The 17,318-nt window shown below is 42.4% G+C and overlaps 1 protein-coding gene across 12 annotated transcripts in view; it reads right to left on the reverse strand.

The window, feature by feature from the left end:
• The window catches only part of pard3ab (par-3 family cell polarity regulator alpha, b), a 229,154-nt gene that overhangs the window by 92,460 nt on the left and 119,376 nt on the right, over positions 1 to 17,318 (reverse strand). For 9 of the 12 annotated variants that reach the window (XR_004658687.1, XM_034887133.1, XM_034887134.1 and 6 more), the window contains 5 exons: positions 17,173 to 17,312; positions 15,956 to 16,084; positions 11,584 to 11,619; positions 8,066 to 8,113; positions 1,161 to 1,349 (listed from right to left, as the gene is read on the reverse strand). Coding sequence is in view for 11 of the 12 variants with exons in the window: in XM_034887133.1 (XP_034743024.1) it covers positions 1,161 to 1,349; positions 8,066 to 8,113; positions 11,584 to 11,619; positions 15,956 to 16,084; positions 17,173 to 17,312 (542 nt within the window). In the remaining variant the exon portion in view is untranslated. The remainder of the gene's footprint in view (positions 1 to 1,160; positions 1,350 to 8,065; positions 8,114 to 11,583; positions 11,620 to 15,955; positions 16,085 to 17,172; positions 17,313 to 17,318) is intronic. The other 3 variants (XM_034887130.1, XM_034887128.1, XM_034887127.1) reach the window with 1 other exon arrangement.

Consider the following 17,318-nt stretch of genomic DNA (forward strand, 5'->3'; position numbering starts at 1 on the left):
CTTTCCAACTACCAAACAGCACAACAACATCTCCCAGTTTAACAAGAACCTTTATCTCATCAGACTAACTGTCTCACTCACAGACTGAATCCTGATTCTATGATCTAATCTCTTAGCGTAAGAGTGCCTTAAAGCCCATTATGATGTTCTGTCAACACAAGCTGGTTTGTGGGAAAACAGTTAAGTTGAAAGTCTTTTGAAATGGACCGCAGCAGCGCAGCACTACAGACAGCAACGGAAAATAGCACACATTGTGTTAATAGGTTTCATCGCCGATGAAGTCTTTCTTTATGCTTTATACTGTAGTTACTGAGGAAGAGAAAAGTCATTTTACTTCACTTTCCTTGCCGAGAACATATGGAGCGACTTTAAACATCGACTCAGTTGAATGTACCCAATTTGTTGCATGACATCGCTCTCTTTTTCTTTCACTTTCTGACAGATTGTCCACAGATATCAGAAAGTCACACTTAATGCATTCTATGACCTTTAACGTGTGTGTGTGTGTGTGCGTGTGCGTGTGCGTGTGTGTGTGAGAAGTGTGTGTCTTTGTGTGCAACGATGTTGGGTTTATGTAGAATAGATGAGACCGAAGCTCACTATAAAGGGGGGTGCATCAGGTTAGGCAGAGATAGGTATTTCGTCTTCTAATTCCACTGCTGAATGAAGCCACTTGTAGTGGCCGCAACCCAAACGCAGAACACAATGTTTAAGTTGGTATTAAAGCTGCTCTAGACACTTTATGTCTGGCATTGTTGGGCAAAAATTTCATAATAGTTTCAAAGAAATTCAAGGAAAGAGAGCTTTCCTATTGCCTGTTCTGCATCACCCTTGTGACAAAGTGGAGACCTATTGAGGAGGTGTTAAGATGTTCAATAAAGCCTGGGGGTTTGGAACCTGACATTCTCACTATTGCAGATGTAGCTCATTTTAAATCAAAACTCCAAACTTATTTATTTTTGCCTGTTGTTTTATTCTTAATGTAAAGCACATTGGATGACGATTGGTTGCTGTAAAACGCTATATGAATAGAGGTTGATTAAGTGATTGATTTCTTAAAAAAGGTTTCAAAAAAGGATTCTTAGAAAAACAGATACCCACTTTAAATCTTTTTCATTTCCACTCAAAGCCTGTATTAATAACTGCAGACTGTACCGTACCTTGCAGGCTGCCCCTCCATTAATGATGGATTTGACGAAGATGCCCAGGTCAGCGTGGTTCTCCTTTGAGCGATTGCCTTTGACGCTGACACCCAACCCAGCTGAACCGGAGTCGCTGAGGGGGATCTCAAAGGTCAGGAACTCTCTGGTCCCGTCTGGGGTCAGGACCAACTCGTCCTCCTCGTTCTTCTGGAAGAGGGGGAAGAAAAACCCAGGCAGATTCAGATTCTAGACTTTCACAGAAAAACAAACCTATTGTACCCTGATTACCATCAAATATGATTAATAACCCGACCCAGCAACAGGAGATCACAGACCTATTTAAAAACATACCATGACATGTATTTAATTATGTAAAGCAAAAACATGCATGCATTTCTTCCAGCTAGAAGCAATAAAACAAAAGCTCCTTCAGCCTTGCCGTGCGTTCCCCATGTTCCCGTGGTAGTCTATATCCACACCGTTCCACTTTTGGGATTGCTCCGGTGCCACCGGTAATTCCGCTTTCAACTGACCAGTCAACCCTGCAATGGGTCAGTGGACCACCCGCTCTACCTCCTAAGCCACAGCTGCCAATTAAACACTTGTTTGTGTGCCATGTGCAGCCAAAGCAAGGCATAGAGCCAAACTTATGCAGATTAAGAGCTTGTACTGTGAAGTAGCTGCAGGTACACAGCACCCCCGCACACTTCATTCAGCCAAGAATAGAAACTAGTGGTTTTAAAATATTGGTCTCAATTAATATCTGTCAGGACTTTTTTGCCAGTAACATATTATTGAGTGCATACTGCGATCAACTCATTGTTGACTCACTATTACTCATAACGCAATAATGTATTCATTTGAATTTAAAATAACAAAATGTAGGGATTATAGTTGGATTAAAAATGCCATCGATGAGGTAAACTCAACACGTATTTCATGTTTTATTACATTACATAACACAATTACATTATTGTTTTTATCCCTAGGCTGCAAACACACGCCCCTCAGTATTACATCCCTGACTTTAACCCCGGGCAGTCATACTTTTGATGTTAAGCCTAAACCCAAGTCCTAAACTTATTTGACCAAGTAAAACCTAATTCTAATCATTATCATGATAAGATTAAACACACTACACTAAGAGTGTCTTTATTTCCAAGGTCTAAAACTCAAAGAGGTTAGAAAGAAACACACTACCCAAAGAACAAATTCATACACATTATGCACCTGGATCGCGGTAGCGACCACACACACAGTAAACTTCCCAATAACCCCGCAGGAACCCAGCAGCCTAATTGGCATGCTGAGTGCTCTCTCTCTCTCTCTCCCTTCACAACAGGTGCTTCACTCACTCTTTCTCCATATTCATTTTCCCTCTCTCTTCCAGCTCAACAATAAAAAGCTGTTCTCTCTTGCTTGTTATTTGACAGCTGTCCTCTGAATAGATGGGTGCGTGCACACTCATGCCTGGCAATTATTGTGCACGCCTAATGAATTCAATCATCGGGCTCGGTGTCAGCATGTCATTAGCTCCCTTTGTTTGCTGGGAGAGAGATGGAATTGCTCTGGGTTGAAAAGAGGAGGGAGGAAGAGGGATGGAGGGAAAGGCAAAGTGGGGAGGAGGTGGGGGGGGAGACAGTAGAGAAGAAGAAGGGCAAAACAAGGATGTATGGGGTAAGAAGGAAGGAAGGAAGGAGAGCACTGTCAGGGTGTCTGCATGTTTTAGAAAGACAAATGAATGCTAACTGGAATACATTTGAGATCAAATTAAAAACAAAGAAGGAAAAACAGCCAATTTGATCTGACACAGCTTATGGGGAATGTTGAGGAATAATAACACGTAAGACAACAAGAATTTAATTATTTTGCAAGTCCAAGTCATTCTGCCTGGAAATAAATTGAAGACTAACTCATTAAAAATCACTAACATCATCATAATCCTCTTACACTGCAAGTGAACAGAAAATTCATTATTACAACTAAAAAATGAGAGATGTTTTTAACTAATGTGCTTTTTTTAACAAATCAAATACGCTGCAAAAAACATCAGTAAGACGCAACAAGTTTTATAAGTATTTACTGAATATAGTGCAGCCATAAAATACTACTGCAAACACAGCTGTCGTGGCAATTCTGTGAGTTGTCCAAACGAGCACAGAACGAGGCTTCACGAAAAAAGTACTTAGCGGTTAGCTTGGCAGCAGAAACCTTTTCTTATCATATCATTATTTTGTGACAGTCTGTAAAGCTAACGTCACTTTAGCTCAAGTAGCTAACGTGACGAGCTGACATCTGTATAGCGAGGGGTTGACTCGTCTGTACTATTTACGCATTTTGAGGGAAAAGAAACAACTCATTTTGATGTTTGCTAAGCCAGAACGCTTTCTTCAGAAGGACTAAAGTTGTAAATCTAGTGAGCAACATTAGCTCATTTTGGACAAGTTGTCAGCCGTTAGCTTGACCATATACGAGCCTGTATAACGGTTGATGGAAAGTGAACACTAGTTATTATTAAAATATCAATATTTTAATCGTATCACATTGTTCTAAAAAGCGAAGTCAACTTATTTAAAGCTGTGAAGTAGCTTGGCCCGACAGTCTGTGAAGCTAACGTCACTTTAGCTAAAGTAGCTAAAGTGCAGAGTTGACCAGTGTATCATTAGCGATATTCTACTGTTCAGACATGACCTGCAGTACCTGGTGAGCGACCTCCCCCCCTCACGACAAAGGTAAATAGTTGCACATTAAATATGAGAAAAAGGTATTACTTTTTCAATAGAAAATTAGCAATGATTGTATTGTTGTACTTTGGCCTTTTTCCAACTGACTGGTCTGAAAAAAACAAGCAACTATTATTTGATTTTTCTTTTACATAGAAATAGAAATGCGTGGTTATGCTTAATAGTAAAAGCTTGACCACAAAAAAGTATCAGTTATTCAACCATGTAGACAAAAAACAGGCTTGCAGATGAATTTATGAGAATAGTCACAATCTCAACATTGTTCAGAAAAGTCCAAACGAGACATTTTCCTCAGATTACCTGCCTACCTTACATTTAGCCATTTAAAAATACAGTACTTTGATATTTGAAATGACTTGATTGATGGTACTGAGGACAGGAAGGAGAGAAGGCAGCAAAAAGAGAAACCCATAAAGCCCAGGCAGAGGAAGAAGGAAAGAAACCAAGAGGAGGAGGTAGAAGGTGAGGGGAGGTCGAAGAGTGATGAGCTTGAGAGGAGGGACGGCGACAAATAGAGCGAGGGTGAAAAGGCGAGAAGCCGAAAAGAAAAGGGGGAAAAGAAGGAGAAATTGCCAGAATGACAATGACAGAGTGAGCGAGCGAGGGAGTGTGAATGAAAGGCTGACAGAAAAGAGGAAACCATGTGGAACACAAAAGGAGACAGACACTGCCACCTCTTTCACTGTACGTCTGCCTCTCTCACCCTTTTCTTTCTCTACCCCTACCTTTTTCACCTGTCTCTTTACACTGCTCAGTTCTTTATTTTGCTTTCTCCAAACCATCTCCCACGGCTTATTTAGGCTCTTTTCTGTGCAGACTCGCCTTTCATACGCTCATTTTTACCATCTCTGCCTTGTCCCCCTATTTTCTCTTTCTTCATCCTGCCATTTCATTTTCAGAGTATGTTCATACTAACCGATTAATATCAGGAGCCATCGTTTCCTCTTTGTTTTTGGCACTAAGCTGGTGTGTGTGCTATACAAAACAGAGCATTTTCTAAACCTTCTGAAAATACCAACCTCACATTTTAGTGTGGTAGAGATAAATCCAGCTTTTGGAAAACCCAAGCATGCTCAGTGACCTTAATGAAGACTTGATTTGACCGACATCTTAGCACAGCATCATAGGACATACAGTCCTGTTTGTCTGGGTAACAGGTGGCATCTACAAGCCAGGGGCACATTTCCTGCTTGTACAGTTGCCTGACAACAGAAACAGAAAAGCACGTACAGTAGACTGTAATCATGAGTTGTTTTTTTTTAAAGGAGACCCAGTGAAGGACTGGTAATCTGGTATCTGGGCCATTTGGGCCGACCAGCCATTTAACACCACATGATTGTCATGCCATGCGGCCCCATAACTGTAAACAGCAGCCCATACCTTTTTTCTCAGCCCCCTAAGAAGATTCAGTAATCATTTTCTTTTACCAACTGATCGCCAAACTTCTCCAAATCATATAAAAAAAGGGGTTAGTGACAGAGAGGGGTGAGAAGGAAGCAGCAAAGGGGTGTTATTAGTCAAGGGGAGTCAGGCTTGGAGAGCTTTGTTGGCTTCCCGCTGTACCACTATCTATTTCTCTTTATTCATACTCTCTCTCTCCCTATTCCTCCCTTCCTACATTTCCATACCAATCCCATTCTCACCCATTATCTCCCTCCTCATCCCTCTCCTCTAGACGACCAAAAGGATGGGGACTCAAAACAAATCCCAATGCTCTCTACCGGTCGTCAGCTGTCTTCCAGTCTCTTTGTTATCTTTTATTCTGTTTTCCACAATTTCCAACTCTGATTTTAGACTCTCTCTTACCCTCACTCCCCTCTCCTCTCTCCTCTCACTCTTTCTGACACGTCTCACTGAAGCTCCATGCTGATAGACCATGAATATCAAATACCTGTGGCACAGCATGGAGGAAAGGAGGAAGACAGGCAGGTGTGTGTGTGTGTGTGTGTCCGAGAGAGATGCAGGCCTGTATGCATCTATAGGTGGATATGTGTCAGTACAAGCACACTAACACAAGACAGCATGTGCCCTCAAATGTCATCCTTATATATGGTGTACGTGCCTGCAGACACCCCTTCAACTACCAACACACACACACACACACACACACACACACACACACACACACACACACACACACACACACACACACACACACACACACACACACACACACACACACACACACACACACACACACACACACACACACACACACCTCACTTTCTGTCCCAAATGAATCAGCTGGTTTCTCTTCAGCTCTCTCTCCCTTGGGACAGTCCAACTCTATGTGGCTCGCTCTTGAGAGCTCCACAACCCACTAGAAACCATTTATAACCTCATCCAAACCCGAGCAATTACACCAGCAGCTGCTGGTGTAATTGTCTCTCCGCGTATGTGTGCGCTGGTGTGTGAGTCTACTTAAGTGTGAATGTGTAGTTGTGTATGTGCACCTGAGGTATGTTTGTGTGAAGTGCACCATATGGCTTGGGTGTTACAGAGTTTGTAATGTATAAAAAGTATAGTCCATGTTTGTAACTGTATACTGCGAGTGTGTGTGTGGAGTGGGCTGTACGGGTGGTTGTAGTGTGTGTGTGTTTGTGTGTGTGTGTATGTGTGTGTGTGTGTGTGGGGGGGGGGCAGGTGGCAGCTTGAAACATCACTTTAATTAAGCAGGAGAGCCTTTCCTGTGGTACAACAGCCCTCAGTGATTGACTCATTTGTGTCACCAAGAGGTTGCTACAGAAAACAGCCGGCCGCTACAAGGCTGCAGCCATTAATCACTGGGGCTATCCTATTGTGCTAATAATGATACAAAGTTATGTTACTATTATAATGAATCTCTGTTATGTGAGAAACTCTACCTTATGCACACAAGCAGAGGTATCCAGATCATGTACTTAGGTAAAAGCAGCTATTTATTTATTCATCCACCACGTCATCCTATGCAAAGCCACCACACCTATAGAGCTCAACAGTGGGGTTCCCGAAACAACAATCCCATTGAATTTCTCTATATGGATTTTGATTATTAGCGATAATGTCTAAACCCTCGGAGGTAGACTGACCCCAGGTCACAAGGCTGTGTAACAAAAGTTTCAGTTCCTGTAGAAGCTAGAGGTCCGTATCAAACCAAACTTGTATAAAGAAACAAATGCTTTATTCATGATCTTATAGAGGTAAACTACACTACCTACAATCCTAAACGTTAACGGCGTCTCTGATTGGTCCATCTCGCTGTTTCCACGGACACGCTCACCAATAACACAAACAGCAAGAGTAAGCTTCTACCATTCAAGTCTTACGCAGAATCAAATATTATATTTGTATATCGTCACAATTCATCTCGTTGCCTTGGTTCCATGCTTATACGTCTTTATAGGGGCCATTTTTGAAATGTCAATGAAACAGGTGAATGGGGAAAAACACTTCCGGAACCAGAGCCGTTGAAAAAGTGGGCGGTCAGTGTTGAGCTCTACGGATATAAAATATCAATGCTGAGTCATGAGCAGCCAACACATGTTGCGCTATGCTGAATGCTTCATCCTGTCATCAGTTAAACCTGTATCATTACAGTACAACGAGCTAGCAGATTGCCATTTCATAGCAGCTTTGTGTGCAGAGGGGAGAGGAAACATGCACGTGTGATAGATAGCATCTTGGCACGGTGTTGCTGCTGCCACTGCTGAGGGCTTTTCAATATAGCACTTCAGTAATTTTCCATAAGCCTGTGTGACTAATGGCGTAAACAATAGAGCCCAATGTTCACGTTATGGGCCCATTATGGAACTATCAGGGCAGGCATGTAAAGACGGATGCCTTTGATCAGTGCTCTATTGTAGAAGCCAGGAGCAGGGAAGAGGATTTGCCTCTTTCAGTGTGTCTTAAGTGTGTGAGGGGAAGAATGGAGTAAAAATGACAGATGAAGGGAAGTAACAAAGACAGAAACAAGAGAGATACAATGGAAATGAAAGTGAAGAAAGGGTAAGAGTGGCTGAGAAAGAGACAAGAGAAAAACACAACAATGTGTTTTGTTCCTACAGACCATTGGCAACGCATCAGATTGGCTAAATGACTCCCGTCTATTTGTGAAGCCAAACAAAGTATCTCATTTGCCTTTAATGCCCTTTTCCCTATAACGCATAATGACCCAAGCTGGTGATGTCATGCAGCAGTTACCTCAATCAGCCAATGGGGTTTCCTGCCTGTCACGGGCTGCCTTGGATGCTAAAAGGAGCAGTCAAAGTTAACATGTTAGACACAAGGGCCACTTAGACAGAAACCACAGGAATGTGATGAGGAACAAAATACAGAGTGAGGTGGCAAAGTATTTAACACGGATGGTTAAGGAGGGAAATGTAAAGGCTGAGGAGTTGGAAGGAACACAAACGCACCGAAGCAATGATAATGGATCAAGTAGAGATTAGCTTTGCTGTACACAAACAGGGAAGTGGAAAAAGTTTGATATGGTTTAAAAAAGTGAATACAACAGTGTCACACAACTAATGACAGCCTCTAGTGGACTACTGGGAACATGGGGGGATTTTCAGGTCATTGGACTGATTTCACAAAGTGAGTGCTTTTCCACTTCAGTTGTTGCATTTTGTCTGCCGTGTAACCCTCAACGGAGCGCTCTCTCTCTCTCTCTCTCTCTCTCTCTCTCTCTCTCTCTCTCTCTCTCTCTCTCTCTCTCTCTCTCTCTCTCTCTCTCTCTCTCTCTCTCTCTCTCTCTCTCTCTCTCTCTCTCTCTCTCTCTCTCTCTCTCTCTCTCAGGATGAGTCATGCCATGCCAACCTCAAAAACCCTGGCTGAGTGTCAGTAAACCTGCAGGTCTAAAAGCCATCTAAACAGCATACTCTGCCGTTTTTTTGTCATTCATTGCATTTTTTTTTTTACTTTACAAAGAGATGAAAAATAGAAGGAATGAAGCCGTAGCTTCAGTGGTCAGATATACCTAATTATCCATTTAGGCTGACTGAGAAGTCTTTCTTCTTCCAACTTTAAAATCAACTCTTTATGCAAGCTGTCTGAATGGATCCATTTTGTATGTACGCATACAGATAACACACTATTAGCAGTATGACAAAGAATAACTGTTATTCTGTTCATTGGGTGCATTAAAAACTATGTGGGGTCCAACTTTTACCCATGTGTCTTTGCATACTGTGACTGTGCAGGTTATCACGATTCACTACGACTCGGCACAAATGCTGCCTGGTATAATTGTAGTTCACTGAACTTAAATGGGGCCTACTCTGAATCGTTATCTCTCTTCACACGGCTGGAACTATTATTTGGTTAATGAAAATAAATTAGGATTACATTAACATTTAAGTAAGTTGTTAAACAGAATTGGCAAATTGGTTCCAGTTTCTCAAATGTGAAGATGTGCAGCTTTATATTTGCTTTGGATCATTTCAACACTTCCATTTTTGACGGTTTCAAACATAGTCCTAGGCTCTGGGAACTTTTAGCATTTTTTATACAATTTCCTGAAACTATTTAGACTCAATTCAAGAGACTGATAATAAAAATGATCTGCCGCCCAACCTCTCAACATCCAATTCTCTCCTAATCGACTCAGAAGGCATCTATTATTTGAAAAGGGATGCTTGTCCATTAAAAGCCTCCGTTGTTGCATTGTTAGATGCACACCCTGCATCTAAAGCTGTGCACCATTACGGTGCCTCTGCTGCTGCTGCTGTTGGCAGCGAGATGTTTAAAATGAGGCGCCTGACAACAGATAGCATCTGAAAGGAACTGGATCCATTATATGGCGGTCGGTGTTCCAGGAAAGGGTGAGGAAGAGGAGAGAGGCTCAACTAGTGTGTGAGTGTGTGTGTGTGTGTGTGTGTGTGTGTGTGTGTGTGTGTGTGTGTGTGTGTACAAACTTTGTTTGAAATATTTTATCATTCAAGGTACCTGTGCATCTTGGAAAGTGTAGTGCCTTAGAATGGATTACACCAGAGCAGGGGGAATGAGAAGGGGAAAACGCCAGAGCGAGGCGGATTAGAAGGGGAAAACGCTAGAGCAAGGGGAATGAGAAGGGGAGAACACCAGAGCAGGGGGAATGAGAAGGGGAAAACGCTAGAGCAAGGGGAATGAGAAGGGGAGAACACCAGAGCAGGGGGAATGAGAAGGGGAAAACGCCAGAGCAGGGGGAATGAGAGGGGGAACTGTTGCCCCAAAACGCAGCAATTATAATGGAGCCTAAAAATGCAGCAGTGGTAGAACTCAAACTCTTTCTCTACTCATGTTAAGGCTGATGGAGTGATACGAGTCATCAAGTCTGTGTGTGTGCACGTGTGACATGTGCCAGCTGCCCTGCCATAACGTTCCTTGAAGATGAGGATCATCCATACAGCTGGCAGGTAACACCGCCAATCGAATTAAACAGCCAATTGCACTGCTAGCGTGCCGCGCAGAACGCAACCAATTAGCTGCACGTGGCCAGATAGAAGCTGAAGGTAGAGCCAGATGTGAAGACGTGAAGTCTGCGGTTGGTAAATTACAACTCAAGTTCTCTATGTAAAATGGGAGAGTTATGGAAATCTGAATAGCCTTTTAATCTCAGCAGTAAAGACTGATGAGCTTTGAACAGCTGCTGCGGTGAGGAAGCTTTAAGGAGACGTTGTGACGAGTAACGTTCACGCCATGGAGACGTTACTGTAGAATCTGAATTAGAACGCAGTTTATTGACACAGTAGTGGAACTACATAGAATTTGCCTTGGTGATTGGGTGCATAGATACAGACAAACATATTAAACCTTAATAAGAATACAAAATAAATACAGAAAAAGACAAAAATACAGTATTTATAAAATCTAGTTCAAGTAGTTTAACCACTGTGTGCTATGGGCAGATATACGGTCCAGGATGGAGGCTAGTGCAGAGTGTAGTGGCTAGTGGTGAGGGGTGGGGGTGGGGGTGCGGCGTAGAGGACAGGAGCCTTGTTTGTGAGGCTGACTGCAGAGTTGTCCCTGTTACTATAACAGTAAGAGTCGGCAGCTGATTGTTCACAGAAGGTAGATTACCATACTAGAACTACTATCTGCAGGGCACAGTACCAAGATTATGCATGCGGTGCTTGGGTATTTATGGATTTGATATACGAGGCTATATATGTCAAGTGCCACTGTTACAGATGGCGTCATGTGTCAAGGTTGTCTGTGTGTGTTTGGCTCCGACTGCATTTTTCTCCCTCAATAAAGTAAAACCCCAAACTAAACAGACTGTTTGTTATTCACCCCCCATATCAGAGCGAGTCTGCTGCTAGACGGCCAAACTGACAACCCTATCCCCGGCCGACAAATAAAGCAAGCCCCGTGTGTTTCCACCTTCACCGACAGATACAGCTCCGAGGGGAGTGATGGAGCGAATTATTCTGCAGCGCAGCCTGAACAATCCATACTGATGAACCATGAAATTGTGATTTGTTAGAGCAACTGTGGATGGAGATTAAAATTAGTGTTACTGAGTAAAATGTATATGCATGACTAGTGACTTGCACTTTGATTGCCCACCTAGTTTACTAGTGGGCTCAGGATGCATGCATCAGATATTGCTTTTATCCCAACTGGCGGACAACATGGGGTGTTTCTCTGAGCAGGGATAATAACATCCGTGCAGAGGAAGAGGAGGAAGAGGTTTGGGGAAGTGGGTTTGATTGCAGGCTAGTGTTGGGGTGAAGTCTTACCACATCTCGGGGGCTTTGCATCTGGGGCTCAGCATTCTAGAAGAGAGAGGGGGTGGGGGAGCAGAAGAACCAAAAGTAATCAAGCACACGTATTTATTGACAACAGTAATAAAAGTCCAGCACACAAGAAGCTGTGAAAAGATAAATGTATGGATGAGTGGAAGCAGTGTGATAAGTAAATAAAGATGCAGGAAATGAAAATGATCAATCTCAGCAGACAGCTGTGCAGTGATGGCAGGGTAGTGTGTGCTCAGACTTCAAACATAAACCGGGGGTCAGAAACAACTGAATTATAAGGACAAACAAAACGTCCCAGTCTCTAGTGAGGAAAGGGCGGATGGGTTCCTCTTGTTGAACCCTGGTGCCTTTACAGTTTGATTTACTCTCTAGAGTCTCTCCAACCAGTGTCCTCTCACTGTCCAGCCTCTCACTTCACCCACAATCCTTCACCACATGCAAGTGACCTAAATGAGCTCACAGCAATACACTTTACCAGCAAAAGGAAGTATTTAGTGGACTTATGGAGTATTTCTGCCTGAGGTTTGAAAAAAGCATTTACACACCCTGATCTGTGCAATAATTATTGAAACATGTATTGAATGATGGACACTTTGAACAAGACTTTCTCTGGTGAGCAGCACTGCTCTTTGAACATTTGCACAGTTTGGTCTCTCTATGTGCACGCTGTCCTACTCAAGATGGAAAAATATATGTTCTGCACATATTTTCGGGCAAAATAATTGATTTTATACTTAAAGCTGACAATGTAATCTTCAAACAATCTGCTGGAAATGAACAGCGCTCTCTCTCTATCAATGAACAACTGATGACGAATGATGCTGCCTCACATGTGCCAGATATATAAAAGCATGTTGTCATAGTCATTGGGGCTGCACAATATATTGTTTTGTAATCGTCATTGCAATGTTAACTGGTGCAATGCAAAAACTGCACTTTACAATGCATTCTTTGTTTAGTGCTACCTTTGATATTTAATTCAATGTTGAATTGGTTTAATAAAAGAATGTTAGAAATAATTTCCTTTCATTTGTTTAAATTAAACAAGCAGTTTGTTGTATTATAGCAGAGCACAAAGCAGCAGTACTGAGCACACATATCTGTCCATATCGCAAGTATTATTGTTAACCCGATATTCAACATTATCGCATATTTTCCTCATACCGTGCATCCCTAATAGTAATAGAAATTTGCAAAGCAATTCTTTTGTTAGACTACCTTTAATGTGGAAAGCTCAATAACCAATTGCATCATTAAATGTTATTTGCGAGATGGATAATGAGTGATAAAACAGGCTGCTAAGCCTGTCCAATCACAGATCACCGATTGGCTTTGGCCGGTTCAGAAATCACAATGGAATCGTTTTTATTGGAATCGCTGGGAAAATGTGGTTTTGAATCCAATCATTTGTTCCAAATTTAACACACGCTAGTTTGGGTTTCCATAGCGACCCGTGCTTCCAGGGGCTTGCTGTATTGCAGCCATGGAGCACAGTAGGGGGCGCTCTGATGTGGCTTTATTTTATGATGAAAGAGCCCGGGAACACTGTCAATCACCTTGGAATCCCAACAACATGTTCCTCTTCTCGGTGAAATAAGCCCGTGGCCCGTTCCAACGCTGCCTCAAAGAATCTGAATCAATATGATCCGGAATCCAATGGAAGAATGGGAATGGAATAAATATTTTTAAATCAAAACAATGCTCAACCCTAGTCATAAACATTAGGGAATGAAATGTCAGGCCCCTTCTTTTACACCTGCTGCATGTGGTAGCTGCACAAATAATACAGCAGCTGTTGACTTTATCGTTTCATTACACTGCATTAGGTTTAATATTTAAAGCTTAGTAACTGCCATTTTGAATTCATACTTATGTGCTGTTTACACTGGTCTCTCTCCTGTTTTGATTAAGCTCCATTTGGCCACGTAGCCTGTTGTTTTATTGGTATATTGTTATTTTTAACTGACAGACTGTTTAGTCTTCCCCAGCTCTAACACCCGTGAGACAAATGCTTTGAATAAAGACTGTGACTGCTCACTTTGTGCCCTGGACCTAACCTCCCTCGAGTGACATCTCGACGCTGACAAATCGCCCTTTCCACCCCCCCACCTGACACCCCCAGATCTAATAAATCCTGCCATCTAAGTACCAGCTCCGCGGAGTCAGCCGGACTCAAAGCCCCGCTCTAATCTCCAGATGAGCATCGACCAGCGCGGCAGCTCCTCTCATCTAGCCCGGCCCGCGGCGACAGCCAGCCAACAGTCTCCTCTGCATCGCTCGCTCTGATAATTGTCACCAAAAAGTCCGTTGATTGACACCACTTGCAAGCGATTGATTGCGTGAGCCTCTAATGGCCCCGGTGACTGCTGAGAGGGACAGTTTCTATGCTTTTGACCTTTTTTAAAAGGATAAACTTAATCTAAATGACACGATATTTAATTTTGAGTAAAAAGAAGAGCAAATTATGAATTATTTTGACTAATCGACCAAATCAGAATGTTGTTGAGTCAATCACCGTTCAAGTCATACCACTTTTTTTTTTTTAATGCTATAAAATTGAAACACCCAAAAATCAATAGAAGTAATCATTAACTTTACATTCCATTATCCTGTGTAATGTTTGGGCAATTTGGTTGAAATTAGAGCCCGAAAATCGGATATTCTGATATATCGGCTGATTTATACATATTGAAAAAAAATAATCCAGGAACATGTAACAAAACAAACAGATTTCCTTAACATAAGTTCTTTGTAGTTACGAGTTTTCACTAAAATAATATGATAACGCAGTTTAAAAATAAACAGAGGAACATTAAAATATGTTAACATTCTGATAAATAAAATATATAAAAATACAAACTTAAGATATTAAACTTAAAGGGTTAAATACGAGTGTTGTCAACAGAGACGTTGTAGAGCGTCCTCTGGTGGACAGACTATGCAACACCATCACTAACAGGGACGTTGTAGAGCGTCCTCTGGTGGACAGACTATGCAACACCATCACTAACAGGGACGTTGTAGAGCGTCCTCTGGTGGACAGACTATGTAACGCCAACACTAACAGGGACGTTGTAGAGCGTCCTCTGGTGGACAGACTATGCAACGCCATCACTAACAGGGACGCTGTAGAGCGTCCTCTGGTGGACAGACTATGTAACGCCATCACTCATAACATGGTTGAAGGGCGTTTTGTCCGTTTCTTTTTTTAATTTTCAATTAATTTATCTGCCATCATAAATGCTGATACTGATGGAAAATGCCTAATATCAGCCGATAATATCGGCCTGGCTCTAGTTTTAATAAACCCTGAAACCCCAACAACAACACAAAGGTTAAAGCTCGCTAACATCGAGAAAACAAACTACACTTAAAACCTCCGTTTTCTGCTCCCTTGATTTGGTCTAAGCCATTATGACATCACTCAACAAGCAGCTTTGAGGTGGGTCCAGATGTGCCGCGAATCCATCCTGCTTTACTGCAGAGATGATTAAGGTTGACATCAGGTGTCTTGTAAAAACACAACCTTGAGGCAAGGAAACAAATGTACCAACCAAATTAGCAGAGGTTAGCATGAAATACTGAGCAAGCTGTGAGTGGGATCTGTCCAGACTGAGTGACAGCAGTAGCGCGCACACACACACACACGGAGACACACACAGACAGAGAGAGACACACACACACACACACACAAGCACACACACACAGAGACACACAAACACACATCTGTTTGTACGATATCATGTGTTGATTTGGCCTGATTGATATTCAAGCTAAGTGTGTTTTTCACTCTGTGCCCTCTACCTGCCCTCCGTCCGTCTGTCTGTCCGTCCCCACATCCATCACTCTAACAAATCAGCTCGGGAGGCAGAACACAGTGAGATGGAAACGCAGACACGGAGAAGGTAAGCAAACAAAGCAAGAGGTAGAAAGGGAACTGGAGAAGGGGAATGAGAGGGGAGAAGGATAAAGACGGACAGAGATGGAGTGAAAGCGAGAGGGAAGGAGAGGGTGAAAGGAGAGAGAGAAAAGATTGAGCGCTACAGGTTTCCTCTGAGGGTGGAGGCAGCTCGGTAATAGAGAGGAGTGCAGCGGCGGAGCGGGACAATCAATCTGCATGCTCGGCTAGCGTGTTGTGTTAGCTGCAAAATGAGGAGACAACACGCCACTCACTGCGGGGATTAACGGCCCTCGTGACAGCAAAAAATAATAAAAAAGTAAAAAAAAGTAAAAAATAAAGCCCAAACTGACACTTTTGCACGTACAGTAAGAGCACACCCACAATAGGAGGACAATATGCAATGATGTTGAATTGAAGGGATGTTGTGACGGAGGTGGAGAACGGCCAACGTACCGTGTCTCGGAGGAGGAAGGTGTCCTCCTGGCGTAGAACCAGCAGCCCCACGGCACCGCCCATGGGCGTGGCCCTGAGCAGTGACACCACCTCCTCCTGGGTGCGCCCATTCAGGTCCACTCCGTTCACCTGAACACAACACACAGCAGCTGAATCAGTCCTGGAACAATTATTACGTCATTGTAACAACTTAATTGACCATTTTTCACATAATCACGGTTTCTTTGTTAAACTGAAATGAATTGCTAAGATTAGTTTAGTCCTTGAGGCATATTACTGCTAATTGTTGATTTTGTTTAGATATGCCAAATTGTAATTGTATAAGTTATTGATAGTTGTTGGCACTTGACCGTATATAGACTTAGACTTAGCTTCATTAATCCCTTTGGGATGACTCCCGCGAGGAAATTAAAGTTACCAGCATATCTTTATATCAACAAATGTTTTTATGACAATAAAGGCGGGGTTTTCGTCATTAGCTGTGTATTTATCTGGGTCACATGACAGAGATGTAACCAAAGGATGTACCCTGGGAAACATTCAAAAATAACTAATAAATGAAAACATGTTTTTAAATTCAACTTCAAGAGACAAATATTGTTAATCGCAATTATTTATAGACGGTTTATTGTACAGCAACGTGTGGAATTGTTCCAGCTCTGTTACAGAGATCCACGTGTTATTATATTTATTCTCTGAGCCGTTTCATTTTTTAAAGGAGTTTTTGATGATTATGTATTTTTGAAAAGAAAGAAAGAGATTCTCAAAACATCCACACACATAAAGAAAAGACCCAAACAGGAATCAAGTTTAGCCTGCAGCGTGTTAAGATTGTATCGTGAGGTACTGTTAGGAACACACAGTTCTGTATCTCGTCCCATCTCTGGTCCTAGAAACAGACGACCGGTACTTCCTGTTACTAAGCAAGTTAAAGACAGGAAATGAAGAGAAACCGTGCATCCTGTCAGCAGAGAGCCCAAGTAAATAAATAGTGAATAATCAAAGTACATGGATTTATTGAGAGATAAGGCAACTTAATGGTTTAAAAAAAACAAAAAACACAGTGTCTGGCTTTCCTGTTTGAGAGGCTGTGTGGATTCATTTCTTAGCCTGAGGTGAAATATTCAAATTGCTAATATATCATGTTTAAAACGGAGAGAAAGCTGGAAATCTTCACATATTTTGGACAGCGTTACAGTATAGATTCACTTTCTCACCTCCAGCAACCTGTCTCCTGCCTTGAGGCGGCCATCTTGGATGGCAGCTCCCCGAGGCAAAATGTTCTTGACGTAGATGGGGGCTGAGCCGCCGATTGGAACGTCCCGGGACGTTATACTGAAGCCGAGTCCCTCAGGACCTGTGG

Source organism: Etheostoma cragini, chromosome 12, assembly GCF_013103735.1.
Source record: "Etheostoma cragini isolate CJK2018 chromosome 12, CSU_Ecrag_1.0, whole genome shotgun sequence".
Lineage (NCBI taxonomy): Eukaryota > Metazoa > Chordata > Actinopteri > Perciformes > Percidae > Etheostoma > Etheostoma cragini.